The sequence below is a fragment of the Marmota flaviventris genome, chromosome 11 (genome assembly GCF_047511675.1).
Source record: "Marmota flaviventris isolate mMarFla1 chromosome 11, mMarFla1.hap1, whole genome shotgun sequence".
Classification (NCBI taxonomy): Eukaryota; Metazoa; Chordata; class Mammalia; order Rodentia; family Sciuridae; genus Marmota; species Marmota flaviventris.
In genome coordinates, this window is record NC_092508.1 from 72,706,106 (window position 1) to 72,729,586 (window position 23,481).

A 23,481-nucleotide genomic window follows, 5' to 3' on the forward strand; every position below is an offset into this window, starting at 1 on the left:
GTTTTTGGATGAAATATTCTTTATATATGTATTAGTTCTATTTTCATTTATAACATTTTTTAGCTTTGAAGAGTCTTTGCTGAGTTTATTACTGAGAGAAGTTTGTTGAAGTCACCTAGTATTATAATGAGGTTTTTTTTTTTTTTTTTTTTGGTACCAGAGATTGAACCCAGGGATGCTTACCCACTCTGTCATATCCCCAGACCTTTTTATTTTTTTATTTTGAGACAGGGTCTCACTAAGTTGTTCAGGACCTTGCTAAGTTTCTGAGGCTAGATTCAAACTTGTGATCCTCATATCTCAGCCTCCCAAGTTGTAGTGAGGTTAATCTGAATCTTTAAATCAAATAGTGTCAGTTTTCTGTATTTGGGTGCATGTATCTTTGAAGCATAGGTATTTACTGTCATTATATCATTTTGTTAGATTGTTACCTTTACCAGTATGTCTCTTCTGATTAATTTTGGCTTGAATCTGATTTGTTAGATAGGACAGTAGCTACTCTTGCTCATTTGGAGGCTCCATTTGCTTGGTATGTCAATATCCATCCTTTTGCTTTTAGCATGTGGCTGTGTTTGCCTGTAAAATGAGTCTCTTGAAAATTACATATAAGTGGGTCTTGTTAAATTCATTCTATCAGCCTGTGTCTTTTAGAGTTGAGACCAATCGCACTAAATGTTATAGAAATATGTTAATTAATCCTGCATATTTGCTTATTTATAATGTTTAATTTGCTTCTGTTTTTCATTTGCTTAGCTACTCTTCAAAAATGAACTTGTCTAATTGTCAGCTCTGGGATTTCTCTTTGTTTTTTTCTGTGAGTAATTTTTCTTTCAGGTTTTCTGTAGTGTTGGCTACTAGTCATGAATTCTTTTAGCTTTTGCTTTTCTTGGAAGGTTTTTATTTGTGCTTTGATTCTGAAGGATAGATTTGCTTGATAATGCAATATTGATTGATGGTTATGATTTTTCAGGACTTGGACATATTATTCCTAGCCTTCCTGAATTTTAGAGTTTGTGCTGAGAAATCATAAGTAATTCTGATTAGCTTGACTCTAAACGTGACCTGATGTTTTTCCTAATGAGCCTTTTTACAATCTTATCCTTGTTCTTTGTACATTGTAATTTCAATGTGTCATGGAGAGATTCTTTTTTTTTTATTTATTCTATTTTGTGTTCTGAATTCCTCCTATGTCTGGATGCCCATCAAATTCTCACAGTTTGGAGATTTTTCTTTTCTTTTCTTTTTTTCCCCTGAAGAGGTTATCATGCCATTATTTTTCGTGTCACAATCCTCTTCAATGATTCTTAAAATTTTTCTTTTAATATCATCCCAAAGTTCTTATATATTCATGTCATAGTTACTTATTTTCTTTTCTTTAATACTGCCTAAGTATTCAAAGACTGACTATTTTCTCTTCCAGCTCTTAGATTCTATCTTCAGTGCACTCTACTCTATTTGACTTTCAAGTGAACATTTTATTTAATTTGTTACTTCTTTCATTTCTGTTTATTTCTTTTTCAATATCTCCTTATTTATCATTCAAATACTGTACTGACTTTCCTGATTCATTCAGTTGTTTTTCTATGTTCTCTTAGAATTAATTGATCATTTTAAAAATAATTGTTTTAAATTCTTTATCTGGTATTTCATCCACATCAGTATCTTTGAAGTCAGTTTCTGGTAAATTATGAACTTAAGGAAGTATCATGTTACCTTGTTTTTCATATTTCTCATATTCCTGTATTGGGTTTTATGCATCTATTGGATGGAATTATCTTTTACACTTATGTTTGGGCCTTTTTAGGGCACAGCCTTCTCTTGCCAAAACATTCTAGATATAAGGTTGTGGATTTTCAATGTATTTCCAAGTAGGTTTTGTAGTGTAGGTTCCCATTTCATTCTTTGGTGATGATTAATATATTTTCAAATATATATTATGTCTGAATCTCCAAATTTCTCCACTTTTACCATTCTCTCCTACTTATACTAGTGAGAAGAGAGGTTGAAAGCTATTTCAACAAGCTTTAGTTTTAGGTTACTCCAGTTAGCATCTTAATGAGCAACACAAACAGCCCTTGCTCTCTTTAAGGGATACATATTCCAAGAAGAAATGGAAAGAAGGACAGTCAGACCTGTTCTACTTTTCCTAATGGTCTCAGAAGATGTGGGTCCTTCTTGTAAATCTGGTAATTGTGTTGTAAGTAGCAGTATTTGTGGTTTACACCTGCATGATTGCTCTTCTGACTTAATAACTATACATTATAAATGGGTATGGGTACAATCTAGATTGAGACCCATTATAGGTATGGTTTCCATAGTCTTTATGTTAATTTCCTCTGTTTTTGCTGTAGAAGTGGATGTCCCATAGCTATTCCTTCTTGTGACTTGGTCACTAGTTTGTATTAAATTATCATAGAAGTTTGAGCATGGCTAGTTTGTGTGTGGAGCAATATGTGGTGTTTCTAGGCTGGGGTTTTCTCAGCAGTCAAGTCTCTACCCTGTAAACTTGTGGTGTCCTAGGAGATTCACAGCATCCCATAGAAAATAGTGAAACAAACAACAGCAACTACAGAAACACATAATATATAGCATTAAAATAAATCCCCAGTGCCTACTATGATATCTAGAATACTAATTACCACAAAATAAAAAATGGCGGGGTCAGCAATTGCCAATAGCAAACATAATGAATAGACATTAACTACTTCTGGCATTAAAATAAACAGGAGACATCAACTATACCACGCACAGTACTACTATACCACACACAGTACTAATAACTACAGCAACATGAACAGCTGGGGCAATATTTGTACACCAAATAGTTCTGAAAGATAGTAAAAATACAATTCATTAAGTCAAAATAAAAGATGATAATAAGATAAAAGAAAGTTTAGGATGTTCAAAATGTAAACCAAGAAAGCAGAATAGAAGTAGCAAGTGATTGCTAGAAAGGAGGACAAAAATTGTTAAAAGAAATAAAGTAAGTAGAGAGAGAAAATATCAGAATTTGGCTATTAGCAGGAGAAAAAGAAAAACAAAAATTTTAAAAAATACAAAAATGAACAAAATACCCTCAAAAAACAAGTCACAGAAAAACAACAATCATGAAAAATCCTAAAAATGAGAAAAAAAGAAACAACTATGTGTGTTTTTCTATATTTGTATACCTATATATCTATATCTAGGAAAACAGGAAAAGATTTCTTATGGAAAATGAAAGAATGGTCTCAATTGAGGTGGTCAACACTGTCAACAAGTATTAATGATCACTATCTATGCCTGACTGCCCTTTCCATTTCTTCTTGGACTATGTACTTCTCAGAGAGAGCAAAAGCTGCTTGTGTTGCTCACTAAGATGCTGGTGGAGTAACCTAAAACCTAAGCTTATTGAAACAGCTTTCAGCTTCTCTTCTTACCAGTTTAAGTAGGACAGAATGGTAAGTACTATAATTTGAGTTTTACCTGGGCAGACCAGATTGATACAACTGTAGAGTTCTAAGTAGGGAGTTCCAATGACTGGTACTCAGGTCTAATTGGGGCTTAGGGACTTGTTGGGTGATATCTGCTCTAGAGAGATTAGATCCACATACCCCTAGGGCCGGGCAGATTCTAGTCTCTGCTGGGAGCCTTGATCTCAAGAACTTCTACAGAATTGTACTCACAGGCCTGGGAAAAGAACCTCTACAAATCTCACGTGCTCCATCACCTATGAACATAGCCTTCCCAGGCTCAATCCCTGATTGTAATCACACTCAGCTATTCCCTGACCCTCTTTCACTGATCATGTGAGTCACCAGACTCAAAGGGAAAGCAAATTGCTTACCTCATATTTCTGACTTGAATTCTACTGGTAATATCTTCTCTGTGCCTATTTCAATCTTATTCTGCTAAGTACACATAAGGCCACACTGAAAGTTCTTGCTGGGATAAAATAGCAATATTTGCTATGATCTTCTGGGCTCCTATAACAGCAAGCTCTAGTGCGTCCTCCTCAACATGGCTCTGTGCCTCAGCTTTCCACTTTTCCTGTTGAGATACACAGAGCACTTTTAAAACACCAAATCACTCTGCAGCTTTTGGTTCAGCTAAGTTCAGACTGCTTTTCTGTTCTACAGGGTTTTCTGTGCCAAAATTGTCCATTGTGTCTCTCTATTTGTGTTATGCCTCCCCTCTGCAATAAACTGGCACCACCACTGCTGCCACAACCAGTCTGGCTCCAGTGTACTCTTTCTTGTCCTTTGTTCAATGTACCCAGATTTCTGAGTCTCAAGAGACTCTGACAGTCTCATATTGTATTTTAGTGAATTCCCTTTTTCATCCACCTCACTGAGACACAATATTCCTGATGCTTGCATCCCAAGCCAAGGAACAAATGAAAATACAGCCTTCCTCCTATCTGCCATCTTGAATCTTCTTGCCCCCCTCTCCTGCATTTTATATGTTAAAGTAATGTTGGAGCTTCAGTGTGACTAGTTTGTGGTTTGTCTGTGGAACAAAGTTTGCTGTCACTTGGCTGAATTGTGGGCATAGTATAGGAGTAGGTTGTGTATCCTCTGTACTTGTAGTATCCTGATCATCTCCCAGCACATTTTAGTAAAAGGGGGAATAAGCAATAACAATCATAGTACAATAGTAGCAACCAATATACAGCCTTAAAATAAATGTCCAATGCTTAAAAGACATCTGTAACACTTAATGTCACACAAAGAGAAATGGGGTGGTCAGCACTTAACATCAGCAACAATAATAAACAGCCGTATACTAGATCTAGCATTAAACCAGCAGGTGTCAACTGTGCCATCGACAATATTAATAACAACCACAACAACAACAGTGGGGGGCAGAAATCATATAAACTAAAAGGGTAAAGTTACAGTTATTATTATTGCTATTATTATTATTATTATTATTATTTTGTGTGAGGTGCTGAGGATTGAATCCAGGGCCTTGTGCATGTGAGGTAAGCACTTTACCAACTAAGCTATATCCCCAGCCCAAGTTATGGTTTCTTAAGTGAAAAGGAAATATGGTAGAAAGGCAAGAGAAAGTTTAAAGTATTTAAAAAGTGAACAAAGGAATCAGGAAAGAGATAGCAGATGATACCTATAAACAAGGATGTGTAAAAAAATAATGAAAAATGATAAAATAGGGGAAGAGGGAACACGAGTATTTGACTATTAGAGGGGAAAGAAAGGAAAGGAGTAATAAGAGGAACAAAACAAAGGTAAGAACAAACAAATAAAAAATAAAACATACCTGCAAAAGACCCTACCCCTGCATAGTCAAAACAAGGTTAAATAACAAACAAGTGAAAGAAAAATGATAAAAATGAAAAAAAACTATATATATATATATATATATATATATATATATATATATATATATCTCCTCAAACCTATCAGCACAGCAAGAATGTACACATATACACAGTGGAAAAGGAGGAAAAGAGAGAAAACAATAGGAAAAAATTCTTAGTGAAAGATGAAGGCTTGTTGCCACTGACCTGGCCAAAACTGTTGGCAGGATGGATGTTTACTGCCTATCTGTGGTGCCCTTCTTTCTGTTTCATTTTGAGTTATGTACCATCAAGGGCTAGGATAACTAAATCTGACCTCTTTCTGTTTCCCACCAAGTTGCAATCTGGTGTGGTCTAGAACCAGATCTGTTTGTAGTAACTCTCAGCTTTCTGTCTCACAGTATAAGGTAGGATAGACTGGGGGACAGTTAGAATTTTGTCTGTATAGTCTAGGTTGATGTACTCCTAGAGTGGGACTGATATAGAGATCTAAATGGGAAGTTCCAGTGGTTGGGGTTTAGTCCTAAGCAAACTTTGGAATTTTGTCCAGTAGTATTTATTCCAGAGAGATTAGATCCACATCCCCTATTACAGGGAAGATGCAATGTCTACAGGAGATCTTGATCTCAGAGACCTCTCCAAAATTCCACTCATAGCTTGGGGGAACTATTCTTCTGCAGGTCTCATATTGTGGATGTGGACTTTCAAGGATCGGATTTGAAGTGCCTGCAGTTTCTGGCCTCTCTCCAGCTGGTTGCATAAGCTACTAGAAATAAAAAGAATTTAAGCCTTTATCCCCTTAGGATCCCCAGCCTAGATCCCCTTAGACACAATCCTCTTTGGGCTTATTTCAGTCACACTGGGCCAGGCACACTCTGGACCTCATGGCAAGTATTTACTGGGAAAGTATTGCAATAGTTTTTATAAACTCCATAGTTTTCACAGTTGCAAGCTGCCCCAGGTCCACTTGCAAATAGTTTCTGCCTCAACTGTCCATTGCTAGTTGGAGATTCAGAGCACTTTTCAATCATGAGCTTGCCACACTGTCTGTGAGTCAGATCAGATCATCCTTCCCCTTTGTTCCTCAGGTTCTCCTGTGCCAAATATATTCACAGTGCTTTTCTTTCTTTCTGCCTGTGTTTATCCCTCTCCTCTGTAGGGAACCAGTGGCACTAATGCTGCCCCTGGAGGCAAAGCTGTCGTGTCTCTAATGTATTATTTTTTGTTCTATGTTCAAAGCTCCTGAATTTCTGTGCCTTTATGCTTATTTTACTGTCTAGTATTAAATTTCAGTGAATTCCCGCAGTCACCCACCTCACTGAGAAGCAATACTCCTCTTGCTTGAGTCTTGAACCACTGAGCAAATAGAAAGTGTGCCCTTCCTTCAATTCACCATCTTTAGAGCATTTTCTGTAGGGTCAATCTCATGGTGGTGAATTTCCTCAGTTTTCCCTTATCTTGGAAAGACTTTATTTCTCCTTAATTTCTGAAGTGTAGCTTCTCTGGGTATATTATTCTTGGTTGGTAATTTTTTGTTTGGTTGTTTTTTAGAAATTTGACTATATCATTGCATTCCCTTCTGCTAGTTTGTACTGGGAAGTCTGCTGTTAGTTTATTTATTTATTTATTTATATATTTTTTAAAGAGACAGTGAGAGAGAGAGAGGGAGAGAAAGAGAATTTTTTAACATTTATTCTTTAGTTTTCGGCAGACACATCTTTGTATGTGGTGCTGAGGATCGAACCCAGGCCGCACGCATGCCAGGCGAGCGCGCTACCGCTTGAGCCACATCCCCAGCCCTGCTGTTAGTTTAAATGAGGATTGTTTTACATGTGATTTGATAATTTTCTCTTGTTTTTATAACTTTTTCTTTGTCTTGTCTTTTGACAGTTTGTCTATAATAAGCCTCAGAGAGGATCCTTTTTGGTCCAATTCATTTGGGACTCTTTGAGCCTCCTGGACCTGGTTGTCTGTATCTTTCTCAAATTTTAGAAAAAAAAATTAGCTATTATCTTGTTGAATACGTTTTCTATGACTTTTACTTTCTCTTCTCTTTCCAATTTTTAGTATATGTGCTGCCGAAGTGAGCACCTCTTCTCTTTCCAGAATACCCATAATACAAGGCTTTCTCATTTATTGGTGTCCCATAACTCAAAAGATTTCTTCATTGGTAATTTTTTCCTTTTTTTTCTTTAAGTTTGACACAGCTATTGCAAAAGGTCTGTTTTTAATCTCAGACATTCTTTCTTCTACCTGATCTGTTTTGCTATTGAGGTACTCCACTGCATTTCAAATGTTCACTTATTAAATCTTTAGCTCCAATATTTATGATTGGTTCTTTTATTATGATTTCTATTTTTTTGCTGAATTTCCCCTTCTTGTCATAAATTACCTTCTTAATTTTTTTATTTTTCTATCTATATTTTCCTATATCTTATTAAATTTGCTTAAAATTACTCCAAAAAATTTTTTTCAGACAGTTCATTCATTTCCTTTTCTTTAAGGTATATTGCTAGAGAGTTACTGTCTCCTTGAAAGGCATATCATGTTAACTTTTTTCATGATTCTGGTGTCTGTATGTTGATATTTGTACATCTGGCAATTCAGTTGCCTCAACCAAGGGTATATGGTAGTTTTTTTTTAGTAAATGTATTTCTCCTGGGCATGTGTCCTGGAGTGTTGGTTGGACAGACTGTGTTCCAGATAGATTCTTTTGTGTAATGTCCATGTAGCTTCTTCAGCTCTAATCAACATTGCGATGTGGTGGTATTTTAGTGCCCTGGGCTGCAGAGGTTGTGGTATTTTCCAAATTTTGTTCGGCCAGTTGAGATATAACTCTTAAGTGAGGTAGATTTTCTGGCAACTCAAAGTGCAGTATTTCCAGCTACAGGTTTGGGGTTCCCATCAGTTTCTATAGGTCTTATGGGGGTGGTGCCACCTCAGTGGGCCCAGGTGAGTGTAGTACACCATGCCTGGTAGCAAATCAAGGTGTTGTCAGTATCTGAGTGTCTCACAAAGGACAGACCTCACCAATGGACCCACAAACAAAATTTTTTAGTGTCTTAAGGCTACAAAAATTATTTTAAGCTTTTGAGTCAGTGTCCAGGGGTGGCTTCCAATTGCTTCCCAAGGCCAAGGGTGGGTGGCCAAGAACACTGCTTTCTGGGAATGAAAGTGTATGTCACACTTGTGTTCTTAATACATTTGTTTCAGCTAGAGTCTAGTATAATGGTGATGGAGGCTACATTTTCAGTATTTCAAAGAACTGAAAATTCTGAGTTTTATGGGATGGAAGGGTAAAAGTTATTTATGGAAAGTTTACATTTTTCAAATTTATCTTGAGAAAATTGATTGGAAGGAATGGAAACCACAGCTTGACAGATCTGTGTCCAGAACAGTTGACACTTATTACTTTAACATGAATAATAACTTGAATTTGTTATTAAAATAAAATATGTATATCTGTAAGCAAATATAAGAAAAAATCACTATGGTAAAGATTGCAAAACTTTGACAAGAGTAATTATAACATGTATTTTATATAATCAAGTCAATTGTGCATCACAAGTTTTCTATACTACTTACACCTTGAAGTCCAACTGTGATAAGATAGAATCCTTTGAAGAAGTCATAATCATTAGAACTGACACTATGTGGGACCTGTAATGTAAGAAATTATAATTACTGCATTCACAAATTCATGTTTATTTGCCATATCAATGCTTATAAAAGAACATAAAATTGAACAATGTTAACATCTAAAAAAATAAAACCGAGAAAAAGAATGATTAATCTTTCAATCTATTCTTACAATTTCTTAATGATTACTGACAGTTTATTTGAAGTTATATTATAACATTTTTATGTGGTGATTTGAATTTCCAAAGCCTTGATTATGGTTAATTAAATTTTTATTCATATAATCCCACAAGAATAGGCCTATTTTATTATTCTTGCTTTGGACCTGGAAAATTGGTTAGAATACCTATATAAAATCACTTCATTCAATTAAACTTTGCTGCACTTAAACATGTTTGTGCCCCTTAAAAGTGAAGAATAAAATGGTAACTTGGGGGAAGACTTTGGCTCAATATAAGGACTTAAAAAAAATTAGAACAAGCCTAGAGCAGTGGTGCATGCCTGTAATCCCAGGAGCTTGTAAGTTCAAAGCCAGCCTTATCAATTTAGGGAGGCCCTAAGCAACTTAGCAAGACCTGTCTCAAATAAAACACAAAAAGGCCTAGGGATAGCCAGGCACAATAGTGCATGCCTATAATCCCAGCAGCTCGGCAGGCTGAGGCAGGAGGATTGCTAGTTCAAAGCCAGCCTCAGCAATAGCGAGGTGCTTAGCAACTCAGTAAGACCCTGTCTCTAAATAAAATATAAAATAGGGCTAGGGATGGATGTGGTTCAGTGGTTGAATGACCCTGGGTTCAATCCCTTGTACCAAAAAAAGAAAAAAAAAGAAAGAAAAAAAGAAAAAGAAAAAAAGGGCTAGAGATGAGGCTAAGTGATTAAGCATCCCTGGTTTTAAACCCTGGTACAAAAAAAAAAATAGAGCAAATAATGTATTCATAGATAATCTTGTCTTCACTGATTCTATTCATTTGAGTTAGAGGCATTTTTTGTTTTGCCTTAAAAATGGCCATTAGTGTTAAAAATTTATCTGCCCCAAATCAGTTGAGGAATGTTTATTTAGTACTCTAGATGCTGGTATCTTGCCAAATTAGCTCTGCTTCTCTTTCATATTTACATTCATTTCTGGTACTTTCCTTCCAAAACAATATTAGGATGGTACATTTAATAAGTAATTTTTCTTTCTTGTGTTAACTGTCAATTAGAATATCTTTAGCTATAAGAAAATCCCTAACCGAACTTACAATGACTTAAATAATAAAACAATTCCTTATTTAGCAAGATGTCTGGAGGTAGGAAAGCCCAAGAATAATAGGCCTATTTTTTCTGCATTCTCTTGCCCTGACTTCTTGCTGGTTATATGATTTATAAACAGATGACTACAGCAGTTCCACATAGCATCTGACATCCACAACCACAAAGAGACTTTCCTCTTGTAGCTCCTTTCAAAAGCTTAGAATCCTTTTCCTTGGAAGACTGACTTTACATTTCATTGTCCAGATTGGATTTTTTTGTCCATGCACTTACAAAAACACTGGCTAGAGGAATGGAAATAGATGTAAATGGATGTAAATGTAAATGGATGTCTGCACCAAATGAATCACTTAGCAATCTTGTTTTGGTCAAATTCCTATTCCTAAACCTTCCTATAAGAAATTTTGGAGCTATCACTTTTAGAACCATGCCATATTTTCTCCTTCCTGTCACCTCTCAGAAGAATGAGGATTTGGATGCTGGTACAAGCTCTGGCTTTGCCTTGTGGGTCACTATTATTTTTTATTTTTCAATTCAATGAATTTCGACCATGCCCCCTATAGTCTACTTTAATGTGGTTGTCAGCTCCTAGCTGAATCACTAGATTAGGTAGAACCCAGGAACCCTGGAGGTGAGAACTTCTAAATGGGAATGGATCTCCTAGGAAGAGAATGTACACAACCAAGAAATTTCAGGAGCATATTTTGTTGGTTAGAAATGGGTATGGGACCAGAATCTCCCCTATAAGCCAGACTGAAAATCAAAGATGTGCATTTAGGCAGTGGGAATGGGATAGGGTGGTTGGTGGGTGAGGAGACAATTTCACTAATCAGACTGAATAGACTGAGTTTTTGGATGGGTCTATTTTGGAAAGGCAATATTAAAAAGTGAAGTAGAGTTATGTTTTCCACAGGATCAGACCTGATGCAGCCAGACAAAGGGATTGGGACAGGATTACCTTTCATCCACATTAATCCACTGGTGACTCTCTGCAATCTTGTTATTTAGTGGAGGAGCACTTGGTGTCCCCTGACATTGTTACACTTTAAGTGATAAGTTTTCCTTTAGGCCAGATTTACTGTGGCCATTTTCCAATCAGGCAGTCCAAAGACGCTGATGACTGCATCATCTAGCTTTTGAAGGCACTAATTGTCATTTTGCTTGGAAAGCTCCATTCCCATGAAGAAAATATAAACAGCTCTCAGGTAGTTTATAAACACAAGGCTTAGTTTATAGATTTGTTTCTGTCATTAAAGTACCTGTAAATATTTTTGTTGTTGTTGTTATTCTTGCCCCATGTCTGCCTCCAAATGTTTTTTGATGATGTGAAACCAGTACCCAAGGAAAGTGGTTTAAATGTGACTCTGGTAAAAATTAGTAGCTAAGTTGGGAGTCAATTTAGGACTTTTGCAGTGGCTCAAAGAGGCAGAATTACAGAGATGATCAGTCTGGTTGTCCTTTTTTTCTGAATTACCTGTTTTGTCTCACTTCCTGGAAAATCATAGTGCAATGGTATCTGTGGACTTCAGTATTTGGGGATGGGGAGGCTCAGTGGGGACTGGGTAGTAAATGCCTTACCCTTCTGCAGACTAAAATTTCTTGAAGTATTTGAAATGCTCAACAAGCCTGAAAAGAGTAGAATCTTGGTGTTTTATGATAAAGATAAAAATTAAAAAGCACTTAGAAAAATTTGGATGGACCAAAAGAAATAGAAATTACAGATAACTGCTAAATAGTTTTAATTGTAAAATTTAGGATAATTCTTTTCTTTAAAAATTATATTCATTTTTCAAATTTAGAATATAGATGAGGAATTAGAATACTTTTTACTATCTGTGGAATTTAGCTAGTTTATTATCATAATTACCAACAAAACAGTTAAATTCAACAAGAACTTTGGGAAATAAAAGCTAACCTGGCTCTATAAAAGCTAACCTGGGTCTAAGTTATTTTATACAGACTTCTCTGTCCAAAAGAAAAGAAGAATTGATCAGAAAAATAAGTGTCCAGATTTAAATTTAGAAATTGAATATGATTTTATTTTAGAGGCTAAAAGTCCATGTTTCTAGAAAATGGCTGCTTCGTTTTGTGAAGAGGCTGTGTGTATGAGTATTTCTCTTGGATTTTTACTGTGCAAAGTCTCAGTATGTGGAGTGGATATATGTAATGATGGGAGTTTTTCCCTCCTTTATAAGCAGCATTCTAATGGAAATGCACGGCTCTGCCATTATTATTGCCCGTGTAAATATTTGCCTCAAGATTTAAGCCTGCAGCTCTGGGAACGGCTCTAAAAATAATAATATTGTTGAGTATTTATATGTCATTTTCTTTCAGCATGTTTTTCATTTTTATTCTACATGTACTGAAAAATGTCTTACAATTTGTGTAATTATGGTAACTAGAAAAAGCTGTTTGGATATGAGGCTTCTCAAATCAACAAGGAGGTCAAAATGGATGTCATCCCTGTTCATGGCATATTTGGTTTGAAATATCTGGTTTTAATGTTTAATAGTCATTTCGTATGTTTAAGTGGTTTTTAATGTTGCACAAAAATGGCACCTAATTAATACATTCACACAACGTACAAAAATGCACTGAGTCTCCTGCACTCAAATTTGCACATATTCTCTTCCTGCTATATTTATTTATAGCAATGTACACTGCTTAATGTGTGCTTTTATATGAAAAGCATTTTGTAAATGTTTGCTATTTGCATTTTCTCTTTGAGGACAGCCACAATCTTGTTCCACCATTCAGTAGGAGAGATCATCAAAGCAATTAGTTTGAAAGTACTTCTCCATTTACCAAAGGATTTTAACTCTTTTGGAAAATTATGGGTAAGATTGTAGATTATCTTAGACTGAATTCTATAGAAACAAAACTGAGACAAGAATTTCTAGGACAATGACTTTTTTGTGGGGGAAGGTGGGTGCTCTCAGAAGAAGCTTGTGAAGGAGGCAGAATAGGAAAGGGGAGATGTGGAATCAAGGAGGAAGTCTCAGTGGAGACTGGATCTTCTGTTGGCTTCTGCAGTGAGACTCTGGAGGGAGAATGTGTCACAGAGTTGGTCACATCTGGAGGCAAATGGGCTGGTGTGTCAGGCATTGATTGTGGTTGACCCTAAAAAGAAGGTAGGAGGGTAGCTTCTTGGGTGAGGCAGCTCCCAGGGGACCCAGAGTAGTTCACCCATAAGTTGTCAGCCAAGACTCACAGCATGTTGGTGATGGGAATTCCAGCTAATTAAGGCAATCTGGGCATGGCACCAACCGCCTCCATTATATAGATGAATGACAATTTAAAAGAACAGGAAACTTGTTGGACCTAGGTTCTGTCGCTTTTCCTCCAGAGGACACACCACCCCCACGCATCAACATGTGTAATCAAACAAAGGTAGAAATTCAAAACATGTTCAAGGCCCTTCAATTACAGTGACAGTTTAAAAATATTAACTAAGATGTGGACTTCAGTTCTGTTCTTATTCTGTTGCTTATGGTGTAGTATTGGAGAATTTATCTGGCTAACTTTCCTGTTAAAATGCATTCATGTCACAGTGGGTGCAAATGGGCTCCTTGAGAAAGGACGTGAGATATTGTCCATGAAAATCTGAGGGTGTTTGGAATGCCAAGTGCACTCAGGCAACCTTTCTCCTGGCTTAATTTTCCTGCTTCAAATGCTTTATTTGCAGAAGCCTTTGACTGTCTGTACATGCAGAACTGATTCTGACAGAACCAAAACACTTGCTGTGTTCAGTGAATGAATTCCTCTCAAATTCTTTCTTTGCAATAGATTATTATGTCATACTGAGGAACTGTAGAGTATTCTTTTTACTGATAGAACATCTCCAACCCTCTTTTTCATCCCATTATAGAGTAGGTGGAGAAGATTTTTTTCTTTGAAAAGCAATTTTTCCTACTTACTAGAATACTGGCATGCCTTATAGAAATGCTTAACCTTATATGAGAACAGTGGAGTTCCCCTTAGTATCACTGATTTAAGGGTTGTTTTAGTCTGTTTTAAATTGTTAAATATTTTTCATGGGCATAAAGACATTAAAAAACTTTTGGATTGCAAACTTAACTTTTAAGTGTAAGACCATTGAAATAAACAATGTGGATCCATAGTGGATCAAAGAAAATATTTGTTGCTATTAATATTCCCTCTGATTGCATCTGAATTTGATTATTCTAATTTATTAAACAGGGATAATAATATGCAAATAAACTCAAAATATAAAGAGGCATTAATTTAGACTTTAGAATGATAATGCAACCTTTTCACCTTGAGTAGGACTTTGCTATGACTTTATACAGAAATTGAACTAAGCCAGTGCCTAGGAGTGTTCTGAAAGGAATAAAGTATTTTGGAGCACAGTGGACACATGATTGAGAAGGCAATGTGCAGGGATCCTGTTTATAAATGATTTCCTTATGATCTGAAATTCAGCACCATTTGTTATCTTTTCATTATAAATATTTATTATTATCCCAAGAAAGCTAGCAGATAAGAGGGTAAAGTAAAAGATATAGACTTCCCTTTGAATTCAAATCTTAAATAAGTATCTTCCTCAGTCTGACTTTATTTTCCTTTATGTAATTATTTTTTTTAAAGAGAGAGTAGGGGGGGGGAGAGAGAGAGAGAGAGAGAGAGAGAGAGAGAGAGAGAGAGAGAATTTTTTAATATTTATTTTTTAGTTCTCGGCGGACACAACATCTTTGTTTGTATGTGGTGCTGAGGATCGAACCCGGGCCGCAAGCACGCCAGGCGAGCACGCTACCGCTTGAGCCACATCCCCAGCCCCTTTTATGTAATTATTAATCTAACTGTCTACATTTGTATGTATCTCGTCTAGACATAGGATTTTTTTTGAATAAGAAAAAATCCTTTTTAATATGTATGTGTAATAATGTATTCACCAATATTTATTTATTTCATTGATTGATAATTTTTTAAATATTACTGTAAGCATGATAGAATAAATATTTTTTAAAATATTATTTCTCTTTAACTTGTTCAAACTATGCCTAGAACTCATGGAAAGACCAAATAAAGTATTGAAGGATCCAATGTATTAGAAACTAGAAACTTTTCTTTCACAGTCATTAAATTTGGCTAACATTTTAAAAATACCTCATTTGGGCTGGGTGCACTGGTGTGCACATATAAACTCTGCAACTTGGGAGGCTGAGGCAGGAGAATTCCAAGTTCTAGGTCAACCTGGAAAACTTAGTGAGACCCTGTCTCAAAAACAATTTATAAAGAGCTGGAAATGTAGCTCAGTGGTAAAGTGCCCCTAGGTTTAACACTCAATACCACAAATTAATCAATGAATCAATGCCTCATTTATGTAATTATTATTAGTTGCTAATAGTTTGAGCAATTTGAAATCCCTTTAAAGTTCATAATTTCTTTTTATTTTTTATTTTTTTATTGGTTGTTCAAAACATTACATAACTCATGACATATCATCTTTCATACATTTGATTCAAGTGGGTTATGAACTCCCATTTTTACCCCAAATACAAGTTGCAGAATCACATCAGTTACACATCCACATTTTTCCATAATGCCATATTAGTGACAGTTGTATTCTGCTACCTTTCCTATCCCCTACTATCCCCCCTCCCCTCCCCTCTTCCCTCTCTACCCCATCAGCTGTTGTTCAATTCTCTCCCTTGTTTTTTTTTTCCCTTTCCCCTCACCATCTCTTATATGTAATTATGTGTAACAATGAGGGTCTCCTTCCATTTCCATACAGTTTGCCTTCTCTCTCCCTTTCCCTCCCACCACTCGTCTCTGTTTAATGTTAGTCTTTTCCTCATGCTCTTCCTCCCTGCTCTGTTCTTAGTTGCTCGCCTTATATCAAAGAAGACATTTGGCATTTGTTTTTTAAGGATTGGCTAGCTTCACTTAGCATAATCTGCTCTAATGCCATCCATTTCCCTGCAAATTCCATGATTTTGTCGTTTTTTAGTGCTGCATAATACTCCATTGTGTATAAATGCCACATTTTTTTTTATCCATTCATCTATTGAAGGGCATCTAGGTTGATTCCAGAGTCTAGCTATTGTGAATTGTGCTGCTATGAACATCGTTGTGGCAGTATCCCTGTAGTACACTCTTTTAAGGTCTTCAGGGAATAGTCCGAGAAGGGCAATAGCTGGGTCAAATGGTGGTTCCATTCCCAGCTTTCCCATGAATCTCCATACTGCTTTCCATATTGGCCGCACCAATTTGCAGTCCCACCAGCAATGTGCAAGTGTACCCTTTTCCCTACATCCTCGCCAGCACTTATTGTTGTTTGACTTCATAATGGCTGCCAATCTTACTGGAGTGAGGTGGTATCTTAGGGTGGTTTTGATTTGCATTTCTCTGACTGCTAGAGATGGTGAGCATTTTTTCATGTACTTATTGATTGATTGTATGTCCTCCTCTGTGAAGTGTCTGTTCAGGTCCTTGGCCCATTTGTTGATTGGGTTATTTGTTATCTTATTGTTTAATTTTTTGAGTTCTTTGTATATTCTGGCTATTAGGGCTCTATCTGAAGTGTGAGGAGTAAAAATTTGTTCCCAGGATGTAGGTTTCTCTTATTGTTTCTCTTGCTGAGAAAAAACTTTTTAGTTTAAGTAAGTCTCATTTGTTTATTCTTGTATTTAACTCTTGGGCTATGGGTGTCCTATTAAGGAATTTGGAGCCCGACCCCACAATATGTAGATCGGAGCCAACTTTTTCTTCTATCAGGCGCAGAGCCTCTGATTTGATATCAAGCTCTTTGATCCATTTTGAGTTAACTTTTGTGCATGGCGAGAGAAAGGGATTCAGCTTCATTTTGTTGCATATGGATTTCCAGTTTTCCCAGCACCATTTGTTGAAGATGCTATCCTTCCTCCATTGCATGCTTTTAGCCCCTTTATCAAATATAAGAAAGTTGTAATTTTGTGGATTGGTCTCTGTGTCCTCTATTCTGTACCATTGGTCCACCTGCCTGTTTTGGTACCAGTACCATGCTGTTTTTGTTACTATTGCTCTGTAGTACAGTTTGAACTCTGGTATCGCTATACCTCCAGATTCACACTTCCTGCTTAGAATTGCTTTTGCTATTCTGGGTCTTTTGTTTTTCCATATGAATTTCACGATAGCTTTATCTATTTCTACAAGAAATGCCGTTGGGATTTTGATTGGCATTGCGTTGAACCTGTAGAGAACTATGGGTAATATCGCCATTTTGATGATGTTGGTTCTGCCTATCCATGAACAGGGTACATTTTTCCATCTTCTAAGATCTTCTTCTATCTCTCTCTTTAGGGTTCTGTAGTTTTCATTGTATAAATCTTTCACCTCTTTTGTTAGGTTAATTCCCAAGTATTTTATTTTTTTTGAGGATATTGTGAATGGGGTGGTTTTCCTCATTTCCATTTCAGAAGTTTTGTTGCTGATATACAGGAATGCCTTTGATTTATGCGTGTTGATTTTATATCCTGCCACTTTGCTGAATTCATTTATTAGTTCTAGTAGTTTGTTTGTAGACCCTTTTGGGTCTTCTAGTTATAGGATCATGTCGTTCGCAAATAGTGATATTTTAAGTTCTTCTTTTCCTATTTTTATGCCTTTAATTTCTTTTGTCTCTCTAATTGCTCTGGCTAGTATTTCAAGGACTAAATTGAATAGAAGTGGTGAGAGAGGGCATCCCTGTCTTGTTCCAGATTTTAGAGGGAATGCCTTCAGTTTTTCTCCATTTAGAATGATGCTAGCCTGAGGCTTAGCATATATAGCTTTTACAATGTTGAGGTATGTTCCTGTTATCCCTAGTTTTTCTAGTGTTTTGAACATAAAGGGATGCTGTACTTTGTCGAATGCTTTTTCTGCATCTATCGAGACGATCATATGGTTCTTATCTTTAAGTCTATTGATGTGGTGAATAACATTTATTGATTTCCGTATATTGAACCAACCTTGCATCCCAGGGATGAATCCTACTTGATCATGGTGCACAATTTTTTTGATATGCTTTTGTATTCGATTCACCAGGATTTTATTGAGAATTTTTGCATCTATGTTCATTAGAGATATTGGTCTGTAGTTTTCTTTCTTTGCAGTGTCTTTGTCTGGTTTCGGGATCAGGGTGATGTTGGCCTCATAGAATGAGTTTGGAAGAGCTCCTTCTTTTTCTATTTCTTGAAATAGCTTGAAAAGTATTGGTATTAATTCTTCTTTGAAGGTTTTGTAAAACTCCGCTGTATACCCATCCAGTCCAGGGCTTTTCTTGGTTGGTAGTCTTTTGGGCTTCTTCAATTTCTTCCTTTGTTATTGGTCTGTTTAAATTGCGTGTGTCTTCCTGACTCAATCTGGGCAGATCATATGACTTAAGAAATTTATCGATATCTTCACTGTCTTCTATTTTATAAGAATATGGGGTTTCAAAATACTTTCTAATTATCTTCTGTATTTCTGTAGTGTCTGTTGTGATATTGCCTTTTTCATCCCGTATGTTAGTAATTTGAGTTTTCTCTCTTCTTCTCTTCGTTAGCATGGCTAAGGGTTTGTTCATCTTATTTATTTTTTCAAAGAACCAACTTTTAGTTTTATCAATTTTTTCAATGGTTTTTTTTGTTTCAATTTCATTGATTTCCGCTCTGATTTTAATTATTTCTTGTCTTCTGTTATATTTGCTGTTGTTTTGCTCTTCCTTTTCTAGGGTTTTGAGATGTAGTGTGAGTTCATTTATTTGTTGTTTTTTTTCTTTTTTTGAGGAATGAATTCCAGGAAATGATTTTCCCTCTTAAAACTGCTTTCATTGTGTCCCATAGATTCCGGTATGTTGTGTCTGTATTGTCATTTATCTCTAAGAATTTTTTGATTTCCTCCTTTATGTCTTCTGTAACCCATTGATCGTTCAGTAACATATTGTTTATTTTCCATGTGATGCATGATTTTTCCTTCCTTCTTTTATCATTGATTTCCAGTTTCATTCCATTATGATCAGATATGGTGCATGGTATTATCTCCACACCTTTATATTTACTAAGAGTTGCCCTATGGCATAATATATGGTCTGTCTTTGAGTAGGATCCATGTGCTGCTGAGAAGAACGTGTATCCATTTGATGATGGTTGATATATTCTATATATGTCAGTTAAGTCTAGGTTATTGATTGTGTTATTGAGTTCTCTAGTTTCTTTATTCAGCTTTTGTCTGGAGGATCTGTCTAATGGCGAGAGCGGTGTGTTGAAGTCACCCATAATTATTGTGTTGTGGTCTATTTTACTCTTGAACTTGAGGAGAGTTTGTTTTATGAACTTTGCCGCACCATTGTTTGGTGCATACAAATTGATAATTGTTATGTCTTCTTGGTGGATGGTTCCTTTTAACAGTATATAGTGTCCTTCTTTATCCCTTTTGATTAATTTAGGTTTGAAGTTGATTTTATTCTATATGAGTATGGCCACTCCTGCTTGCTTCTGAGGGCCATGTGAGTGGTATGATTTTTCCCAACCTTTCACCTTCAGCCTGTGTATGTCTTTTCCTATCATATGAGTCTCCTGAAGGCAGCATATTGTTGGATTCCTTTTTTTGATCCAGGTTACTAGCTTATGTCTCTTGATTGGTGAATTTAGGCCATTAACATTTAATGTTACAATTGAAATATGATTTGTATTTCCAGTCATGTTTATTTATTTATTTATTTTAGTTTGGCTAGTTTTTACTCTTTGGTTATTTTCCTCCCCCTTTACTGAGATACCTCCCGCTGTTAGTTTTGGGCACTATTTTTCAATTCCTCTTCTTGTAGTATTTTGCTCAAAATGCTTTGTAGTGCTGGTTTTCTGGCTGCAAAATCTTTTAGCTTTTGTTTATCGTGAAATATTTTAATTTCATTGTCAAATCTGAAGCTTAATTTTGCTGGATACAGTATTCTTGGTTGGAATCCATTATTTTTCAGCGTTTGAAATACATTGTTCCAGGATCTTCTGGCTTTCAAAGTCTGTGATGAAAAATCAGTCGTTAACCTAATTGGTTTACCCCTGAATGTAATCTGCCTCCTTTCTCTCGTAGCTTTTAATATTCTCTCCTTGTTCTGTATGTTGGCTATCTTCATAATTATATGTCTTGGAGTTGGTCTATTATGGTTTTGAATGTTTGGGGTCCTGTAGGCTTCCAGGATTTGGCAATCCATTCCATCTTTCATCTCTGGGAAGTTTTCTAGAATTATTTCATTTAATATGTTGTCCATTCCTTTGGTTTGAATCTCAATGCCTTCTTCTATCCCGATGACTCTCAAATTTGTTTTTTTTATGACATCCCATATCTCTTGAATAGCTTGCTCATGGGATTTAAGCATCTTTTCTGTGTTGACTATATTCTTTTCAAGTTGATAAACTTTGTCTTCATTATCTGATGTTCTGACTTCTACTTGATCTAGTCTATTTGTAATATTCTCGTTTGAATTTTTAATTTGGTTTATAGTTTCCTGCATTTCTAGGATTACTGTTTGGTTTTTTTTTTTTTTAAGATTTCTATCTCCTGGTAAAGCTCGTTCTTTGCCATTTGAATTTGTTTGTTTAATTCATTTTCAAAATATACTTTTATTGCTTCGACTTGCTGTCTCATGTCTTCTCTAATATTCCTTTCCATCTGAGTTAGGTATGCCTTGAGTTCTTTCCCTATCCATGCTTCTGATGCTTCTAGGTCCTCCTGTAGACTTAAGTTGTCCTGCATTGTTTGTATTCCTTTTTTCCCTTGTTTTTTCATGGTGTTCACGTTACTTTCCAGCTCTGTTTAACTGCTTTGTAACTGCTTTCTCCTATACATTTGTTTTGGCTTTGTGTATCTCTGTTGTCTCTCCTTTGTGGTGGGAGATTATGCCTAGAGATGTCGGGCTTTATTGTACTTTAAAGCTGATTCATTCAATTTATAAAGGGCTTCCGGATTCTGTATGCATATAGTGATTTGTTGTTTGTTCTTAGGTCTTTATGTTTAGGTTAGGTGCTATGAAGGTATAAGGGTTAGTATGTCTTGGCTACTTTAGAAGGTTGCTCTACTGAAGGGGGATACTAACTGTCGATTGGATCAGGGTGTTGGTAGTAGCTAGGTATTTAGGAGCCCTATAGACAGCCTCGAAACATTCACCTATTTGCATTTAGACCATTACACATAATGGAGGACATAATGCTTGGGATGAAAGTTGGGGAGAAGGGGAAAGAAGGTGCTCTTAAAAAGAAAGAAGGAGAGGGAGATAGATAGAATAGAGGAGAATGGAAAGAAAAATAAAAATTGAAAGGGGAAAGAAAGAAGGAAAAGGGGAGAGAAAAAATAGAATAAAATAAAATAAGTAATTGAATTAGGTCTTAGAGATCCATTTTCTTCTCTTCCTGTAGGCAGAGCTGTGCCCTCCAGGCTGAGTTTTGCCCTGTATGTGTCAACAGCAATCCCTGTAAGGCAGCTCCTGGGAGTCTCTCAATCCTGTTAGTCCAGAGTCGTTCCACTTCTCCTGCCCCTCCTCCCCTTCCTCCTGCCAGCCAGCCAGGTCCTGTTCACCAGAGGCGGTTCCCCAAGGATCTGGTTACACTTTCAGCCCCACTGCGTGCCCTATTTCCCGAACGACTGAGCACTCTCTCTACCATTCATCTAAGCCCCAGTGCTGTGGAGCTATGGTCTGGGAGACAATAGTTTAGTTTTTCTGGAACCCTTTGGTGGGCACGCCCTGGGAAGCTGGCGGCTAAGACCTTGGGTGTTGCCACTGGTGGTAATGTGAGTTGGGGGTCGAGAATCCCCTCTGCTACCCTCAGCCTCTATAATTACGACCACTCCGCTGGCGGTAGGAGGAGTTGGGGGTCAGGAGTGACCTCTGTTTCCCTCCGCCCCTACTGTCTCACCCTCTCTGTTGGCGGTTGGGGGAGTTGGGGGTTGGGAGTCTTCTCTGCTTCCCTCCACCCCTACAGTCACTCCCACGTCACTGGCAGTAGGGGGAGTTTGGGTTCGGGAGTCCCTTGGCCCTTACGGTCACGCCCACTGAGAGATTTTTGAAGTTTCCGGGTTGTTTGTATCTGGTGTTGGTGGGAGTCACACACCTGCTAAAGTAGATTCCGCTGGGAAGGAATCTCGTTGGCCGAACTCTGGTGACTTCCCCTCTCTGCTATGGCGGCCCCTGGCTCCTTGCCGGAGTATCCGAAGGGAGGGGTGGGACTGGCTTGTCTCTGGTCTGACTCAATCTCTGGTTTTAGCTCCCAGTTCGCTATTTCATAAAGGCTTGGTTAGAGTCCCTTCACGTCGCCTCCTGAGCCGGGCGGGCGGGGCCTTTCGCAGGTTGGGTGGGGTCGTTCGCAGAGCCTAGTGGGCGGGGCCGTTTGCCGTGCGGGCGGGGCTGTTCCCAGTGTCGGGCGGGTGGGGCTGTTCACCGTGCGGGCGGGGCTGTTCGAGGAGCCGGGCGGGCGGGAGCTGTTCACCCGAGGGGTGGGGGTCGTTTGCAGCGCCGAACCGCCAGGGGCAGTTCACAGAGCAGGACCGGCAGGGGCCCGAGGAAGGCAGCGGCTGTTTGAACGTTCACCGGCGGGACTGGGCCCCTGCGCCTTGTGGCCGAGACAAACTGACACTTCCAATAAACTTACTAATTCCCGGCAGGTCTCCTTTCAGCGGAATTTTGCTAGAAGTTTCTCAGCAGGTAGCATGTAGGTGTATTAATGGGTCTCTCTGATCCCGTTACTGTGGAGGTATTGAAAGTGCTGCCTGCTCGCCGGCTGCCATGTTGGAAAATCTAAAGTTCATAATTTCTAAACTATATGTTATAATATTTTTGTTGCTTTCAGAAACTTCCAACTAAGTGAAGAAGACCACTGGATTTACCAGGCTATTTTAGATCAGTATCCTGGAGATCTCTTTGGCAGAAGGACTCTGTATCTCGATATGTTACAAAGATATTTTCCTCACAAATCTAGGCATGACTTGGTGAGTGCAAGTTGAAATTGTTTTAGGGGTCAATGATTATGGAGATATGTGTGTGTGCACGTGTGTGTGTGTGTGTGTGTGTGTGTGAAAATAATCTAAAATGTATTGTTTTTCCTACTCTATAGAAAATAGTTGAATTACAGGTTGAAAGTCTGTGCAGGTCCTTTTTCCTCCAAAATCTATATAGTCCATAAGCAGGTAAGGGCCTGTCTGGCAACTTGCCCCAGAAATCTTCACCATGGCTCCTAGGCTGCTCCGCTAGTGTTTGATCCTCAGGTTTACAAACAGTTACCTGCCTACTCTCAGAGGTTCCACCACGTCTGGATCTTTCCTGAAGGTTAAATGCTTGCCCTTGC

The 23,481-nt window shown here is 37.4% G+C and overlaps 1 protein-coding gene across 1 annotated transcript in view; it reads left to right on the top strand.

The window, feature by feature from the left end:
* The window catches only part of Ccdc148 (coiled-coil domain containing 148), a 217,675-nt gene that overhangs the window by 41,642 nt on the left and 152,552 nt on the right, over positions 1-23,481 (top strand). Inside the window, 1 exon segment of the mRNA XM_071619395.1 lies at positions 22,987-23,125. Within this exon segment, the coding sequence (XP_071475496.1) occupies positions 22,987-23,125 (139 nt within the window).